At 47.0% G+C, this 15213-nt stretch overlaps 2 protein-coding genes across 5 annotated transcripts in view; both read left to right on the top strand.

Annotated features, from left to right (window-relative positions):
• The window catches only part of tdrkh (tudor and KH domain containing), a 96568-nt gene extending 96302 nt beyond the window's left edge, over positions 1 to 266 (top strand). For all 3 annotated transcript variants that reach the window (XM_054736368.2, XM_054736369.2, XM_054736370.2), the window contains one exon: positions 1 to 266. This exon is cut by the window's left edge and continues 110 nt beyond it. The gene's annotated coding sequence lies outside the window, so the exon portion shown is untranslated.
• A 123-nt stretch (positions 267 to 389) lies between these two features.
• mbtd1 (mbt domain containing 1) overlaps positions 390 to 15213 on the top strand; it is a 50219-nt gene continuing 35395 nt past the window's right edge. For both annotated transcript variants that reach the window (XM_054736365.2, XM_054736366.2), the window contains exons 1-6: positions 390 to 596; positions 5516 to 5717; positions 8016 to 8149; positions 9200 to 9314; positions 9395 to 9477; positions 9549 to 9666. In XM_054736365.2, the coding sequence (XP_054592340.1) occupies positions 576 to 596; positions 5516 to 5717; positions 8016 to 8149; positions 9200 to 9314; positions 9395 to 9477; positions 9549 to 9666 (673 nt within the window). In that variant the 5' untranslated portion in view covers positions 390 to 575. The remainder of the gene's footprint in view (positions 597 to 5515; positions 5718 to 8015; positions 8150 to 9199; positions 9315 to 9394; positions 9478 to 9548; positions 9667 to 15213) is intronic.

The raw sequence follows: 15213 nt of genomic DNA on the forward strand, positions 1-15213 counted from the left end.
TCTTTCTCTTTGTGTTTCTGCGGTTCTTTTCCACTTGATGCTGCTTCAAAGAAACGTTCGTCCAAATTTGTGTAAACAGATGTTACCAGCAGCAGGCTTCCAGCTTGTTCCTGCTGGTGTGTTTTCTTTATAATGGTCTGATAAACCAGCACAGGGTGCAGTATTTAGGGTGGTGCAGATTCAGTCCTACTACACGTGTTATGTGACATCTACTGTATCACTGTGATCCACAGCAGTGTGTTAGAATAAACTACATTCACTTCCCACACTGGTTGTTTTCCTTTAAGTCCGCTTCAGATCATTTATAAACGAAATTCCTTCAAACAGCACCGAGAAACACGTGGTGTCGCGCGCGCGGGGGGGTTGTTTTGCTATGGTCGGTGCCCTCCATCTGTGTCGGTGGGACTGACCAATCACGCGAAAGTAGGTTACTCTCGCGCGTGCGCAGCGGCAGCAGCGTAATTTGTTGATATCCTTCAACCCATTTGTTATTTTTAACGACGAGGATCCGTGTCGTGGGACTGGAAACGGCGGTGAGAGCTGAGTGGACTAGCCCTGGGCTGTATGAGGGGCTGATGGAAGACACACGGGACTTGGTGAGTGACTTTGGACTGTTTGGAGGCCTCTGTGGATCTTGGAGCTAGCGCTCCCCCTTTGTTATTTGTTTATGTTAGCTAGCTAGCTGCTAGCTGTGAATAATCGCTTCAAAGGACACATTTGAGGGTCCACAGAGCTACGGTTTAGCTTTGGCTTTACATACCTATACGTGAAGGTTTTCTCCACATAGGTAAGACTCTGAAATGTGAGAGTTAAAACTAGAAAAACTGGTTTCCGCTAGCTACCTGAGCGAGCGCTCCTCTGTTCGTGGTTAGATGTTGGTTCAGCACAACTCCACAGGTAGATGTTAGTCTGGTTTAGGTTGGTGTTGTAGGACAGAGTGAGTGTGCAGACCTGGGTGCTAGCACTTAGGAGTAAGCAGAGAAAACCCCTTTAGATCCAACTCTGTCAGACCCATCTGTCCAGTGAGCACAGAGTCGACTACACACTGGTGTGTGTGGAGACCAGTGGGACACGTCCCAACACGCTGGGCTTTTGCAGCTTTCCAAGATTAGACTAGTAAAAACGACATTTAAAAGCCCGCTAGCAGCCAGGAGTAACTGTACGTGTGAGTAAAACCTGTATTTAATTAGAAAGTGTGTGTGTGTGTGTGTGTGTGTGTGTGTGGTAGGAGGTGGGCTGGGTGGGTAATATGACCCAACCATGTATCCGGATATTTCAGAGCATTCTGACAACAAAGCCGTTACACGCAGGGCCAGATTAAGACTTTTTTTGTACCCTGGGCAACAATATTCAAGGGCCCCATCATCACGACCCAAGGATCACCATAATATGGTCACATACAGAATATTTTACTGTAATATGCAGTAAATATACTCAATACTTGAATGCCTGACGTCACGTAACCCGCTCAGGGTAAACTTTGACCCACCTCGTGTGGACTGACCAATGAGGAGAGGGTCTTAACTTGAGAACCTCTCTTCATTGGTCAGTCTGCATGAGACTGACTCTCAACTGACGTTCAAAGTCATAGGCAGCGAACATCGACATACATTTATGGACAATGGGTTTCCATAGATTCCAATAATAAGTTTTTGTACTAAAATGGGAGGTGGCCACCACCGCCATTTTGACCGTGTCACAGGTTCCGTCAAGCCCAGACAATTCCACTAAAGGGAAGAGAGGTGGAGCTGAGGGTGGGGCTGTAAGGCTGGGACCAACTGACGACACCCGGTCGAACTAGCTACAAGCTAACCTGAAGCTAACCCAAAGCTAATGCGGAGGTGGGAGCTAAGCTAACAGAGGTAGCAACCTAGCTACAACCGGAGTTAACTGTGCACAACACCAGAGCTTCTGAGTCAGAGACATGCCGGGCTGACCGCTGGGTAAAACCGGGTGGAAAGGTTTCCATCCCAGAGCTCCACAAGCCGGCAGCCCGCGCAGCAGTCAGGAGCCGCGATCAGACAGAGATGCGCCGAGCTGCGGGGAGGGGAGAACCAGGTGGAAAACATCGGTCTCCCGAGAGCTCCACAAGCCGATAGTGGGAACCCAGCTCCACCAACATGTTATATTTCAACCCATTTTCTAAAGTGCAGCATTATGTTAAATGCACTGGGTTTTACCCTATTACATTTTAATTTCATGGTTAAACAGTACATGTTAAAATCTAAGCTCAGCTCGGCAGTGACCTAAAACACATAAATATAATTTTACTTACCGAAAAAATGAAGTGGAGACTCCTTGGGCGCTCTATTAGTGCAATTAATGCCACAGCAAGTCATTTTGTCCAACAATTGCACAAATAATATCCAAACAAGAACACACACACACAGAGACTCAAAATCCCGGAGCAGTTTCCAGGCCAGACCGAGGCTCTACTGAGGCCTTTCCACGGAGCTAGCTCTGTGGTCACGTGGGTCTGATGCTCATTAATTATACAGAATTTTAGGCTTTTAATACACTTAAACAGAAGAGTGAGAAAAACATTCACCCCCCTCAGAGTTGTCATGAGTGTAAACTAGATCATTTAAACCTAAAACATGTTCTGGTACCAGGCTGTAAACATGTTTATTTCTGCTGTGAAATTGGTATTTTTAACATGGGAGTCAATGAGGATTTGCTCGCTTCTGACCCCTAGTGGATGAGGGTGGAACTGCAATTTTTGTCACTTCCGCGTTGGCCTCAGTTTTTCACCCACATAGAGCTCCGGGAGTTGACGTCACTTCTCCCGGCATGCAACAGTTCAAATCGAAACTGCGCCATATTGGCAGGCAGAAGCCGGCAGCTGGACTATTTGTCATTGTCAGAAAACTCAATCAAACGGGAAATATGGTAGATTCCTGTTGTGCCCCAGGATGCAGAACAGACACGGACGACATAAGGAATGAGCCATCTACAGGATTCCCCAAGATCCGGAGCGCCGCAAACGTTGGATCATTGTAATAAAACGCGCTAGTGACCGGGCTAAAATGAAACTGTGGGACCCCGAGAGTAAAGGTTTTCACTTACGCAGCGACCACTTCATATCAGGTACTTAAACCAACGTTTCCTCAACTGTGTGTGGTATTTATTTTAAATGCTTTTATTATGATTCTTAGTGGGCTTCCTAAACTTATTTTGGCGTGGCTTTTTCTGTCTTATTACTCATAGCAACAAGTAAACGTCACGTAAAACGTTTCCTCGTGAGTTCTGCGTGCTGCCGTTTACGTGTTTTATGATCACAGCAATTAACCGGCTAAGCTGTATTTCATTTTAAGCAATGGTTGATCAATTGTCAGATCACACATAAAAAGCACTTTGGATTGCTATTATCTGGCTCACCGAGACTACTTACGTGTAAATCTGTGATTTGTCCTTCCATCCATCCATTTTCATCCGCGTATCCGGAGTCGGGTTGCTGGGGCAGTAGCGTGACTTCCCTCTCCCCAGCCGCCGGAGCCAGCTCCTCCGGGTAAATCCCAAGGGGTTCCCCGGTCAGGTCCGGTGTTGTGCCGGTAAGAAGCCCGCTCCGACAGCTTCTGGCGTTTTTATGAAGTATCCCAGGGGCACGGTAAGGGTCGGAGATGTTTAGTCTATTTAATTTCTGACTATATAAAACGATTTCTTCGGTTTTAAAGTGTGAAGTAAACTCCGATGAAGTAAAATCCAAGCGGATCCCGTTCATGTTCATGGTTACATCCGTGTTTACCTTTTTTGCATGCCAAAATGGCGTCTACTAACTGAGAGTCACGTGGGGTCCGGAGCTCTATTGTGGGGGCTTGGCTAGGATCCGGCAACTCACGCAACCAACTTGTGCTATTCGCAGGGTTCGAATTACGGGCGAGCTAAAGGGATCCGGCTCACCCCAAAGGATGACGGGCACCCCTGGAAGCCCTCGGTTTACACACCCTGGGGTAGCCCAAAAACAATCCTGGTTCTACTTATATTACATTATCTATGTGGACTCTCTGGGGATTATTTAGAGCTGAGAGGCGCAGAGCTCTTACGCGCGCTCCAGATATCTGCGTCCTGAGCACGGCCACAGTAACATTCTCAAAGTGTCGCCACCTCAAAAACAAATTAACGCGCGATCGTTCATGTCGGCTCATATCCTTTTATGCTTTCTGTCTTGTATTTGTGCCTGATGTGTTTTACTGCTGCGGAGCGGGGTGCATCACCTGTTTTGTCCTCGGTGATTTCACCTCTCCGGTGCAGCCGGCACGTACTCCGCTATATTAGCGGTCGGTAGATCTTTTAGAGCTGCAGTTCAAAGGTAACTCATGAGGTGAATATATATGAACCCAGGTAGCAGTTTCTCTTTAGGATTGAGAGGAGATGCAGGAAGATAATAAACAGGCAGGACAGAAAATGAGCCAAATAAAAACAAGTTAGTTTTTGTACCTGCTGGTTGCAACAAACAGTCACCATTGAAGGTAATCAGAAGTGAGGAACAGAAAATGAAATAATTATGTTAATGTTTAGAGCAGCAGGAACTCCGAGAGGCTGCAGGCGCATCAGTGAGTTAGCGCCGCTACGCAGGGGAAACATAAAAATGCAAAAACTACTGTTGTTGAAAGAAATGTGCGTTAACTTTGAAAGCGTGGGCGCAATTTTTAATTGTCAAAAACTTTAGCAAATCAACCGGACCCCCCCCCCCACCCCCCCGCGTGTTCCGGCATCTGTTTTGCCTTTGGTGAACTTTGGTTTGACGTCACTATTTGCGGTCCGGGAGTGTTTCATTTACAAATGAAGCACTGGCCTGGTGGTAATATCGCGCGGATCGTCTGTAATAAACACCGATTGCACCTTGGTGCAGCAGGCGGGGGTGGCGCGATCACATGGGGAGTTACTGCTGAGCTCCGTCTGTCAACTAGATTGAAAAATAAAAGTAAACGCATCGTACATTTAGCTTTTGTAAACGGAAGCAGCTGAGATGGTGGTCTGGAGCAAAGCAGTGCTAGTGGAGCTTTTCTCCGTTAGAGCTGGAGGACACCTCTCGGAGCGGCTTTTAAAAAACTTCCATTGTGATAAGAAATAAGTTATGTCCAAGATAAACGGAGGTCTGCAGCAGTGCAGAGACCGCCCCATACCCCCGTTATGTCGCCATCATGTCATCTCTTCTAAAAGGACATCATGGCTGCGCAGCATTACCGCCACGCTCCGACCACTTGTTAGCAGCCTGGGGCTGCCTGCCGGCTCAGCGTCGCGGTAAATCAGCAGCATTCTTTCCTACAGGAGACCTTGCCTCTGGTCTTTGCTGCTGCTGCAGGTTGTTTTCTTCTCTGAGAGGTTTTCACTTTTAGTTGGTAAAAGGAAAAAAGTCTGGAAAGACAATTTCACTGATTATTGTTATAAAATGTATTTTGTGTGTATTGAGTAATGAAAGGGGAAAAGTTCCCTCCAGCCTGTTTTCAGACGTGATAGCAGAGTGTTTTATGCTGATGTGGGACTAGTTGGTTATGTTTTCTTAAATGTGAAGGCTGAGCGAACACAACGTTCTGAGCGGAAGCGGAGAGACTCGTTTGGGATGTTTGATGGCTACGACAGCTGCAGCGAAGACTCCACCAGCAGCTCCAGCTCAGAGGAAAGTGAAGATGAGGTGGTGCCCTCCATCCCAGCCCTGCCCATCATCAAGAACAACGGGCAAGTCTACACCTACCCCGATGGCAAAGCTGGAATGGGTCAGTACACACACACCTTCTCAGAAGACAGATGCTCACACACACACACACACACACACACACACACACACACACACACACACACACACACACACACACACACACAGAGTAATGTGTCTATAGTTATATTGTGATGTTTTAATAAATATTGTATTTGGTGAGAGATAAACTTTATTGTATTTATCCTAGTGGATCTATAATTAAACGGGTAAACTAGTAGTAGCACATCCAACGTTAAGGAAAGCAAAAAGTTATTATCAGGAGAGAGAGAATGTTTAAGTGGTTAGCAGCAGTGTGCTAGACGACGGCCCCCTCCATGAGGCCACCACAGCTCAGCAGAACATCGTTGTAGCTTCTTCTGGGGAGAAAAACACTTAGAGAGAAAATAAAGTTAACAGCTGAAATAGCAGGAAATAATACAGTTAAAGAGCAGACTGTAGAAGAAAGCAGTAGAGTGTGGAAAGTGGTCAGTGTGTCCTCCAGCAGTCTAAGCCTATAGCAGCATAACTACAGAGATAACTCTGGATAACCTAGCCTTTTAGATGTAGGCATGTTGGAGGCAGGGCAAGGGAGAGCCGTCTTTACCGACTGTACACTCCACCTCCCTCTACTCCCCCACTTGTCCAGATCTAGGCTAACATCAGATTTTAACTATAAGCCCTATCAAATAAAAATGTTTTAAGCCTATTCTTAAATGTAGACAATTAAATAAAATAATTTTCCCAATTTTTTAGTGGCTTCATCTCCATTTGCCATTCTCTGTTAGTTCATGCTCTGTGGTGACGGATGATTTTCCCTGAACGACCCCGCATGTCGGACAAGTTCTCTACTCCTTCAGTAGCCGACACGTTAACTGAAGTGTCTCAAATGTACCCGTAACAAGTTGTATTGTGCTTTGTGCATCTATAAATACTCTCAATAACATTCACGTTTTATCTTCATGTGTGTGTGGCAGACGCTTTTATCCCATACTCATCCTGTAGGGTTAGGGTTAGGAGGACCAAAGGAAACCCACACATGCATGTGGAGAACATGCAGCTCCACCCAGCAGAGTTTCAAACCTGCAGCCTTCTTGCTGCGAGGCAACCGTGCTAACAACGGCGCCACCATGCAGCCCTCTTACACTTCAGTCACACACAAAATACAGTGTTCTTTAAGCAGCCAGTAAACGCAGCATCAAGTCTGAATAAACCGTGAGTCAGGGGATGAGGCACCAACAGATGCCCACACAGGCTCCATCAGTTTCTTAGACTCACGGCAGTCTGAATGTCCCATTATCAGACTACAGTCCTACTCAAAGCGTTGCTCATGTCTGTCTCATGCAGGTGAAGCTTGACGGTAAAGTAACTGGCTTTCAGCAGCAGGTTAACCAGTCACGGTTTAGCCTCTCGGTGTGTCGTGGCTGCAGGTTGATGCTGAAGCGATCCTCACTAGCGTGGCGTGTTGAGTAGCTGCTGCGGCAGCTTGCTTCTGGAATCCCGGTCCCTCTGGCAGTCCTCTGCTCATGGACAAGTTCTCACTGTGCTGCCACCTGGCGTCTGAACAAGGAAGAGACACGTTTCAGCGGGTGAAAGAATCTCCTGTCTTATTGATGTGTGCTTTATGCACCGTTTCATCCTTCTGCAGTGTGGAAACTGAAACCTAAAAACCAAACACGACTACAGACAAGTGGCAGAATAATACTAACAAGTGAAGGTTGAGGCATAAATAAAACAAATACCTCGCTCCACGGGCCATGGTTGCAGATGAAAGCAGAGGAAGCCAGTTTAGCACATCAACACCTGCTGACAGTGAACCCTCAAAGCAGAGCAAGACCTATAGACTCACACGCAGCTAGCTGATGCTGAACCAGGTGGAGAGCCACCTCTCTGCTCTGCTAACACTTCCTTACTGCTTTAAGGTTTTATTCTGTGTTGTGATGGCTTGTTGGTTAGGGTCAGGCCTGGAACCATTACTGTAATCTGTCAGGCGCTTTGGTCAGCTCACTGCTGGTTTGAAATGCTCTTGATGAATAAACTGCTTTGATCTGGAAGGTCTGGAGGGCGTGGCAAATGGCAACTTAGAGGTCCGTTTACTATTAAATGAAGTTTTGGCTTTCTGTCCTGGTAAAGTTTCTCTGTAAAGAACTGTTTCTGGGGCATGTCTAAGTTGGCAGCTCGTTACCGGTCAGAACTAACCCTGTCTAAGCACAAGTGGGGTAGTTAACCAGTCTGCTTCTGCAGACTCCTGTTAGACTTCTGCTGGTGTGTGTTGTAGACGATGAGATTTGGAGCTTATTCGGTGTTTTCCTTTTCACAGCCACCTGCGAGATGTGTGGGATGGTTGGAGTACGAGATGCTTTCTACTCCAAAACTAAGCGCTTCTGCAGTGTGTCCTGCTCTCGGAGCTACTCGTCAAACTCTAAAAAGGCTAGCATTTTGGCACGACTCCAGGTAAGTACAGCATGTCTAGATTTCGTTTTTGTCTGATGGTGAAAATATGCACACAGATTAGGGAATGAAGGCAGCTGGACTTCTGTGGTTTCTTAAAGACGTTTCTCTTCTGGTCCGAGGAGCTGTGTCAGTTCTGACTGGAACATGGGAGAGTCGAGCTTATAAGCTGTAGCGGTCTGTTGTGTAACGAGCAGAAACCACTCTCCTCGGATGAGAAGAGAAACCACAGAAGTCCAGCTGCCTTCGTCTGAACCCTTTGGGATTACCATGACCTGGATGACTGAGAGCCTTCACCACTTTACAGATTAGAGATGAACCACAATGACCATTCATGGCCAAAACCAGAAATGATGAAACCAAGGCCATAACCCTAAACACCAACAGAAACCATTATGTCAGTAATTAGAACCACAGCATTTATGGCTACAACGTGTACTCGCCTGACTAAAGCCAAGGAATTACAACCCAACCCGTACAAAACCATGAAAATAGTCATGCAGCACAGACGTAACAACAAGGCACAACATAGATGAAAACCTAAAATGTTTCACTCGACCCAACTCATGTACATTAAATGATAAATAAAATAATAATTATAAAAGTACGGGCTTAAAGGCCCGCTGAGCAATATTCACAGAGGGTGAACATTATTTATTTATTAGAGGAGAAACTCCGGTCTGTTCACTGCTGACACAGCTCTGTGTGGTGATGGCTCACTCTGAAGAGGAGTAGATGTGAAACTGAAAGTAAAAAGTGGGTCACATGGTTGATATGAATATCCCAGCAATCATAATAAAACCGCATTACTAACAGGAGAAAATCTTACTATTGAAATCGTTATGGATGTACGATTTTCGTGAAACAAAGAGCTAGTAGCCTCATGAGGGCGGAGTGAGATGAAACCAAATGGGGTTCACTAGTTCGGCCATGTTTTGGTGGTTTAGGTGCTGAAAATGCACCTTTGGGTCATTTTCAGCTGAAAACCTTTGGGGACCACATTTTCAGTGCATCCCTATGCAGAAAATAATTCTACCTGCTTTTATTTTAAAGGGCAAGCCTCCAACAAAAAAGGCTAAAGTCCTACAGAAGCAGCCTCTCATGGCTAAACTAGCAGCTTACGCCCAGTACCAAGCAAGTCAGCAGAACCTAGTCAATTCCAAAGCTGGTAAGTCTCCAGAAGACACCATTAAGGGTGTTAAGGGTGAGAACAGAGCTCAGACCACCACCTTGTTTTGGTCTTCTTAGTCGTCCTTGCAGAGAGCTTTGACTGGGGGAGGTACATTAGTAGTGGCAACACCGTGGGAGCTCCGGTCAGCTGTTTCAAGCATGTGAGTATCACCTGATTATTGACCTCACAGTGCCATGACCAGATGATATCATGGGTCCCCCTGTCTCTCAGGCCCCCATGGGGACATGCTGGGGAGACATAGAAGAAGGAGTGAGGATTGAAGTGCCCAACTCAGACACCAACCTCTCCACCAAAGTGTACTGGATAGCAGAGATCATAAAGCTAGCAGGTACGATGACGGAAACCATCTGAAATCAGTTCAAAACAGTCAAGTTTAATAGTGTCTGTTACTCACTTTTAAAAATAAATGTTTAAGTGACAATGTGTAGATTTGACCATTTATCTCTGGAAATATCCATCCAAACGCTGTAAATGAGTTAAAAGATGCCCAGTTGTAGAAATACACTCAACAAAAATATAAACGCAACACCTTTGTTTCTGCTCTGATTTTTCATGAGATGGACTTAAAGATCTAAAATTCATTCCAGATACACAATATCACCATTTCTCTCAAACGTTGTTCACAAATCAGTCTAAATGTGTGATAGTGAGCACTTCTGCTTTGCTGAGATAATCCATCCCACCTCACAGGTGTGCCACATCAAGATGCTGATCTGACTTCATGAGTAGTGCACAGGTGTACCTTATACTGCCCACAATAAAAGGCCACCCTGGAATATGCAGTTTTGTCTCACAGCAAAATGCCACAGATGCCACAAGCATTGAGGGAGCGTACAGTTGGCGTGCTGACAGCAGAAATGTCAACCAGGTCTGTTGCTCGTGCATTGAATGTTCATTTCTCCACCATAAGCCGTCTCCAAAGGCATTTCAGAGAATATGGCAGTACATCCAACCAGCCTCGCATTCGCAGACGACGTGTACCCACACCAGCCCAGGACCTCCACATCCAGCAGGTTCACCTCCAAGATTGTCTGAGACCAGCCACTCAGACAGCTGCTGAAACAGTTGGTTTGCTTAACCAAACTATTTCTGCACAAACTGTCAGAAACCGTCTCAGGGAATCTCAACTGCATGCTTGTCATCCTCATCGGGGTCTTGACCTGACTCCAGCTCGTCGCCGTAACAGACTTGAGTGGGTAAATGCTCACATTCGATGGCGTCTGGCACGTTGGAGAGGTGTTCTCTTCACGGATGAATCTCGGTTTATATTGTTCAGGGCAGATGGCAGACAGTGTGTGTGGCGTTGTGTGGGTGAGCGCTTTGCCGATGTCAGTGTTGTGGATCGAGTGGCCCATGGTGGTGGTGGGGTTATGGTATGGGCAGGCATCTGTTATGGACGAAGAACACAGGTGCATTTTATTGATGGCATTTTGAATGCACAGAGATACCGTGATGAGATCCTGAGGCCCATTGCTGCGCCGTACATCCATGAACATCACCTCATGTTTCAGCAAGATAATGCACGGCCCCGCGTTGCAAGGATCTGTACACAATTGTTGGAAGATGAAAATGTCCCAGTTCTTGCATGGCCAGCATACTCACCGGACATGTCACCCGTTGAGCATGTTTGGGATGTGCTTGACCGGCGTATACGACAGCGTGTACCAGTTCCCACTCATATCCAACAACTTCACACAGCCATTGAAGAGGAGTGGACCAACATCCCACAGGCCACAATTGACAATCTGATAAACTCTATCTGAAGAAGATGTGTTGCACTGCATGAGGCAAATGGTGGTCACACCAGATACTGACCGGTTCTGAGTCCCCAGACCCCCAATAAAGCAAAAAACTGCACATTCCAGGGTGGCCTTTTATTGTGGGCAGTATAAGGTACACCTGTGCACTGCTCATGATGTCAGATCAGCATCTTGATGTGGCACACCTGTGAGGTGGGATGGATTATTTCAACAAAGCAGAAGTGCTCACTGTCACACATTTAGACTGATTTGTGAACAATGTTTGAGAGAAATGGTGATATTGTGTATCTGGAATGAATTTGAGATCTCATGAAAAATCTGAGCAGAAACAAAGGTGTTGCGTTTATATTTTTGTTGAGTGTATATTGGTGGTTTCATAACATATAACCATAAAAATCGGGTCTAAACCACATGGAGTGGGTCTAACCCCAGAATTCCACTATCTCCGCTCCGCTCCGGCACGAACTCCGCAGCAAAATCGGTCCCGTTGTAGTCAATCAGAGCTGTTCCGTTCCGCCATCCGGCAAAAACAGGATCGATTCTATTTTTGCCGGACGCCGGAGCACCTCCGCAGTCAATGGACAGGAATCACAACCACCCAACAGGAAAAGGAGCAAGCACAACTTCCGTTATTTCACAATAAATCGGTAAACAAAAAGTGTTTTTTGTTTCATATGCACAGGTTTAACAACTTTTAACAACTATCAATGGCGGCTGAAGTTTAAATGCACAAAAGTAAGCCATAAATACAGTTTCCATTATCAAAGTAGTCACCCTCTGTTGATCCAAACACTGCTGATCTCTCAACACAAATGATGGCAGATTAAACAGTTCATGCCGATGCTTCTCCCACACAACGGGTGTTTGGATCTAACTTCCGCGTTTATTGCTCGGACTGTATCGCAAGATCTCGAAAATCCCGCGCATGCTCGTTTGCGCACCTCAGGTCTCCGCACCGGAGCAGAGCCGTTGTAGAGCGGGTACCAGTAAAATTTGAGTTCGGACGCGAGCGGCAGCGGAGGGCGGGGGCGGAGATGGTGGAATTTTGGGGTAAGTCTCTGGGCGATGGCATATTGGATGCCACGTTTCCTTCTACGGAAGCCCGTGAGGACAGATTGCATTTACTGATTTGTAACAAATGGTTACAAAACTTTCAGCATTAATAATTAATTTTCTGTTACACATTAACCTCTCCACTCATGACCAGTGATGAAAGGGAGTCTGATGTTCTTGTCTCTTTGCTGGAGGTTGAACTCCCAAGTATTTTTGACCCTGATGGGCATCCGTTGGTAAGGTCTTATTTCAACACAATAAAATAATGCTTTCTTGCAATGATTTAGGTATGTACTGCCCCCTATCGCCAGGAAAATACACACTGTCACTTTAAGTTATGCATATAACCGTTGTTCCTTGAATGGAAGGAAAGCTGTACTGTACAACGCGTATATAGGACGTGTATTACTTTTTTTATATATCAGGGTTCGTGTGGGTGCTTGAAATCCTTGAAAATGCTTGAATTTTATTAACGTGTGTTCATATATGACAGGTGTTTGATTTCTGTGTAGTGCTCGCAATCGTGTCATCATCACCAACGCGGCCGCCATATTGGTGGCCTTTGAGTCCTTACTTGTTGCTTGTTACTACTAACAACATCACACTCTCATTCTTAATTACGAAAGCAGACCTGACCTGCTATGGAGAGCCGTTTTAATATTTAATCAGTAACTGACATCATGCATTTATTACATCACGACTGGATTACTGTAATCCATTACTCTCAGGAAGTCCACAGAATGTAGTTAAAAGTCTTCAGCTGGTGGGGAGTTACTGCTGAGCTCTGGCCGGCAACTAAACTGAAAATGAAAGTAAACACGGGTCGTAAGTTCTGCTTTTGTAAACCGAAGCAACTGAGATGATAATGAGTGCGTTTACATGCAGCCAGTAACCCTTTTAAAACCCAAATAGTCACAATAACCCGGTTCCGCAGGTCCTTGTTAACACAGCCAAAAACCCGGATATGCTCATAAAAACCCGGTTACTACACCTGGGGTAACCCTTTTCTAACCCGAATGTTTGGTCGTGTAAACACACATCGGGATATCCCCATCAAAGCGTGTGTTCTGCACATGCTCTGTTCGCAAGGAATCTTGGTCTTTTGAGTAGCGAGACGTCTCGTACGCGCCAGAACACCGGAAGTAAACAACAAGTTGGGAGCAACACGGCGAGTCGCGGCACAGCACCACACTTTCGGCGTGACGAGGAAACTAAAGCACAAACAAACGCGGTCGCTGTCTCTTCCGAACTGGGAAACATGTTGTTGTTTTCACGGATACCGGAACGAGAAGAACCGGAAATGAGGCATATTGCGTCTGGACGTAGTCAGGGGTGGACCGTTAAAGCGCCCGAGCGCCAATGGCGCTAAATTTTCTCGTCGGGCGGTAAATACTTGACGACTTACCGCCCGGGTGGCGCCCAAGCCTTATTTGTCATTTACACACCGGCTTTCGCCTACATCATGGCCCCGCCCTGTAGGAAGCTGCCGTTTTCATTTCGAGCGCGTGAACCTGCGCGCCTCTAGCCACCTACTGCACTTGTACGATTCGTGCACGTACTGCACGATTAGTTCTAGTCACGTGAACTATAAGTTCACTATTAAAGACGAAGTGGAACCACGCTAGAAACACACAAGCACGCAGGAAGATCGCGCCTCCACAGGGATGGGATTTCTTGATGAAATCTCCGGCAAAACGCTTTAAAACTGGTGAGGAGAAGCGAGACAGTTCGAAACGGTATGAAGCAGAGAAGCGTGTGCGTAGGTGGAATGATTCTTGGAGGTTTAAAGAAGACGGGAGGCGCGGAGAATGGCCGTATTTGAGTTGAGCAGCGGCTCGCCTGGAAAACAGACGAGAGCAGACGGAAGCAGCAGGGGGAGTGGCTGAAAGCCGGCGTTTCGCCGGGGACACACCGGCCGCGGAAGCGCCCGAAGCGAATCGCTCACGAAGTCCGGCCGCTGCTCGCCGCTCCTCGGTTCAGGTCAGACGCGCCCCATTCGAGGCGCGCCTCGGCTCAGCTGTAGTTTTTCTCTTAACTTGTCCTCCATTTCCTCAGCTCTTTTCCTCTACGTGTGTGTGTGTGTGTGTGTGTGTGTGTGTGTGTGTGTGTGTGTGTGTGTGTGTGTGTGTGTTGTGTGTGTGGAGAGGAGAGAGAGAGGAGAGAGAGTGTGTGTGTGTGAGGAGAGGAGAGAGAGAGGAAGGAGAGAGAGAGAGGAGAGAGAGAGGAGAGGAGAGAGAGAGGAAGGAGAGAGAGAGGAGAGAGAGAGAGAGAGGAAGGAGAGAGAGAGGAGAGGAGAGAGAGAGGGAGAGGAGAGGAGAGAGAGAGGAGAGGAGAAGAGAGAGAGGAGAGAGAGAGAGAGAGGAAGGAGAGAGAGAGGAAGGAGAGAGAGAGGAGAGAGAGAGAGAGAGGAAGGAGAGAGAGAGGAGAGGAGAGAGAGGAGAGAGAGAGGAGAGAGAGTGTGTGTGTGTGAGGAGAGGAGAGAGAGAGGAAGGAGAGAGAGAGAGGAGAGAGAGAGAGGAGAGAGAGAGAGGAGAGAGAGGAGAGAGAGAGAGAGGAGAGGAGAGAGAGGAGAGAGAGAGGAGAGAGAGTGTGTGTGTGTGAGGAGAGGAGAGAGAGAGGAAGGAGAGAGAGAGAGGAGAGAGAGAGAGAGGAGAGGAGAGAGAGGAGAGAGAGAGGAGAGGAGAGAGAGAGGAGAGAGAGTGTGTGTGTGTGAGGAGAGGAGAGAGAGAGGAAGGAGAGAGAGAGAGGAGAGAGAGAGAGAGGAGAGGAGAGAGAGGAGAGAGAGAGGAGAGGAGAGAGAGAGGAGAGAGAGTGTGTGTGTGTGAGGAGAGGAGAGAGAGAGGAAGGAGAGAGAGAGAGGAGAGAGAGAGAGAGGAGAGGAGAGAGAGGAGAGAGAGAGGAGAGGAGAGAGAGAGGAGAGAGAGTGTGTGTGTGTGAGGAGAGGAGAGAGAGAGGAAGGAGAGAGTGTGTGTGTGAGGAGAGGAGAGAGAGAGGAAGGAGAGAGAGAGAGGAGAGAGAGAGGGAGAGGAGAGAGAGAGGAGAGGAGAGAGAGAGGAAGGAGA

The sequence above is a fragment of the Nothobranchius furzeri genome, chromosome 16, assembly GCF_043380555.1.
Source record: "Nothobranchius furzeri strain GRZ-AD chromosome 16, NfurGRZ-RIMD1, whole genome shotgun sequence".
Taxonomy (NCBI): domain Eukaryota; kingdom Metazoa; phylum Chordata; class Actinopteri; order Cyprinodontiformes; family Nothobranchiidae; genus Nothobranchius; species Nothobranchius furzeri.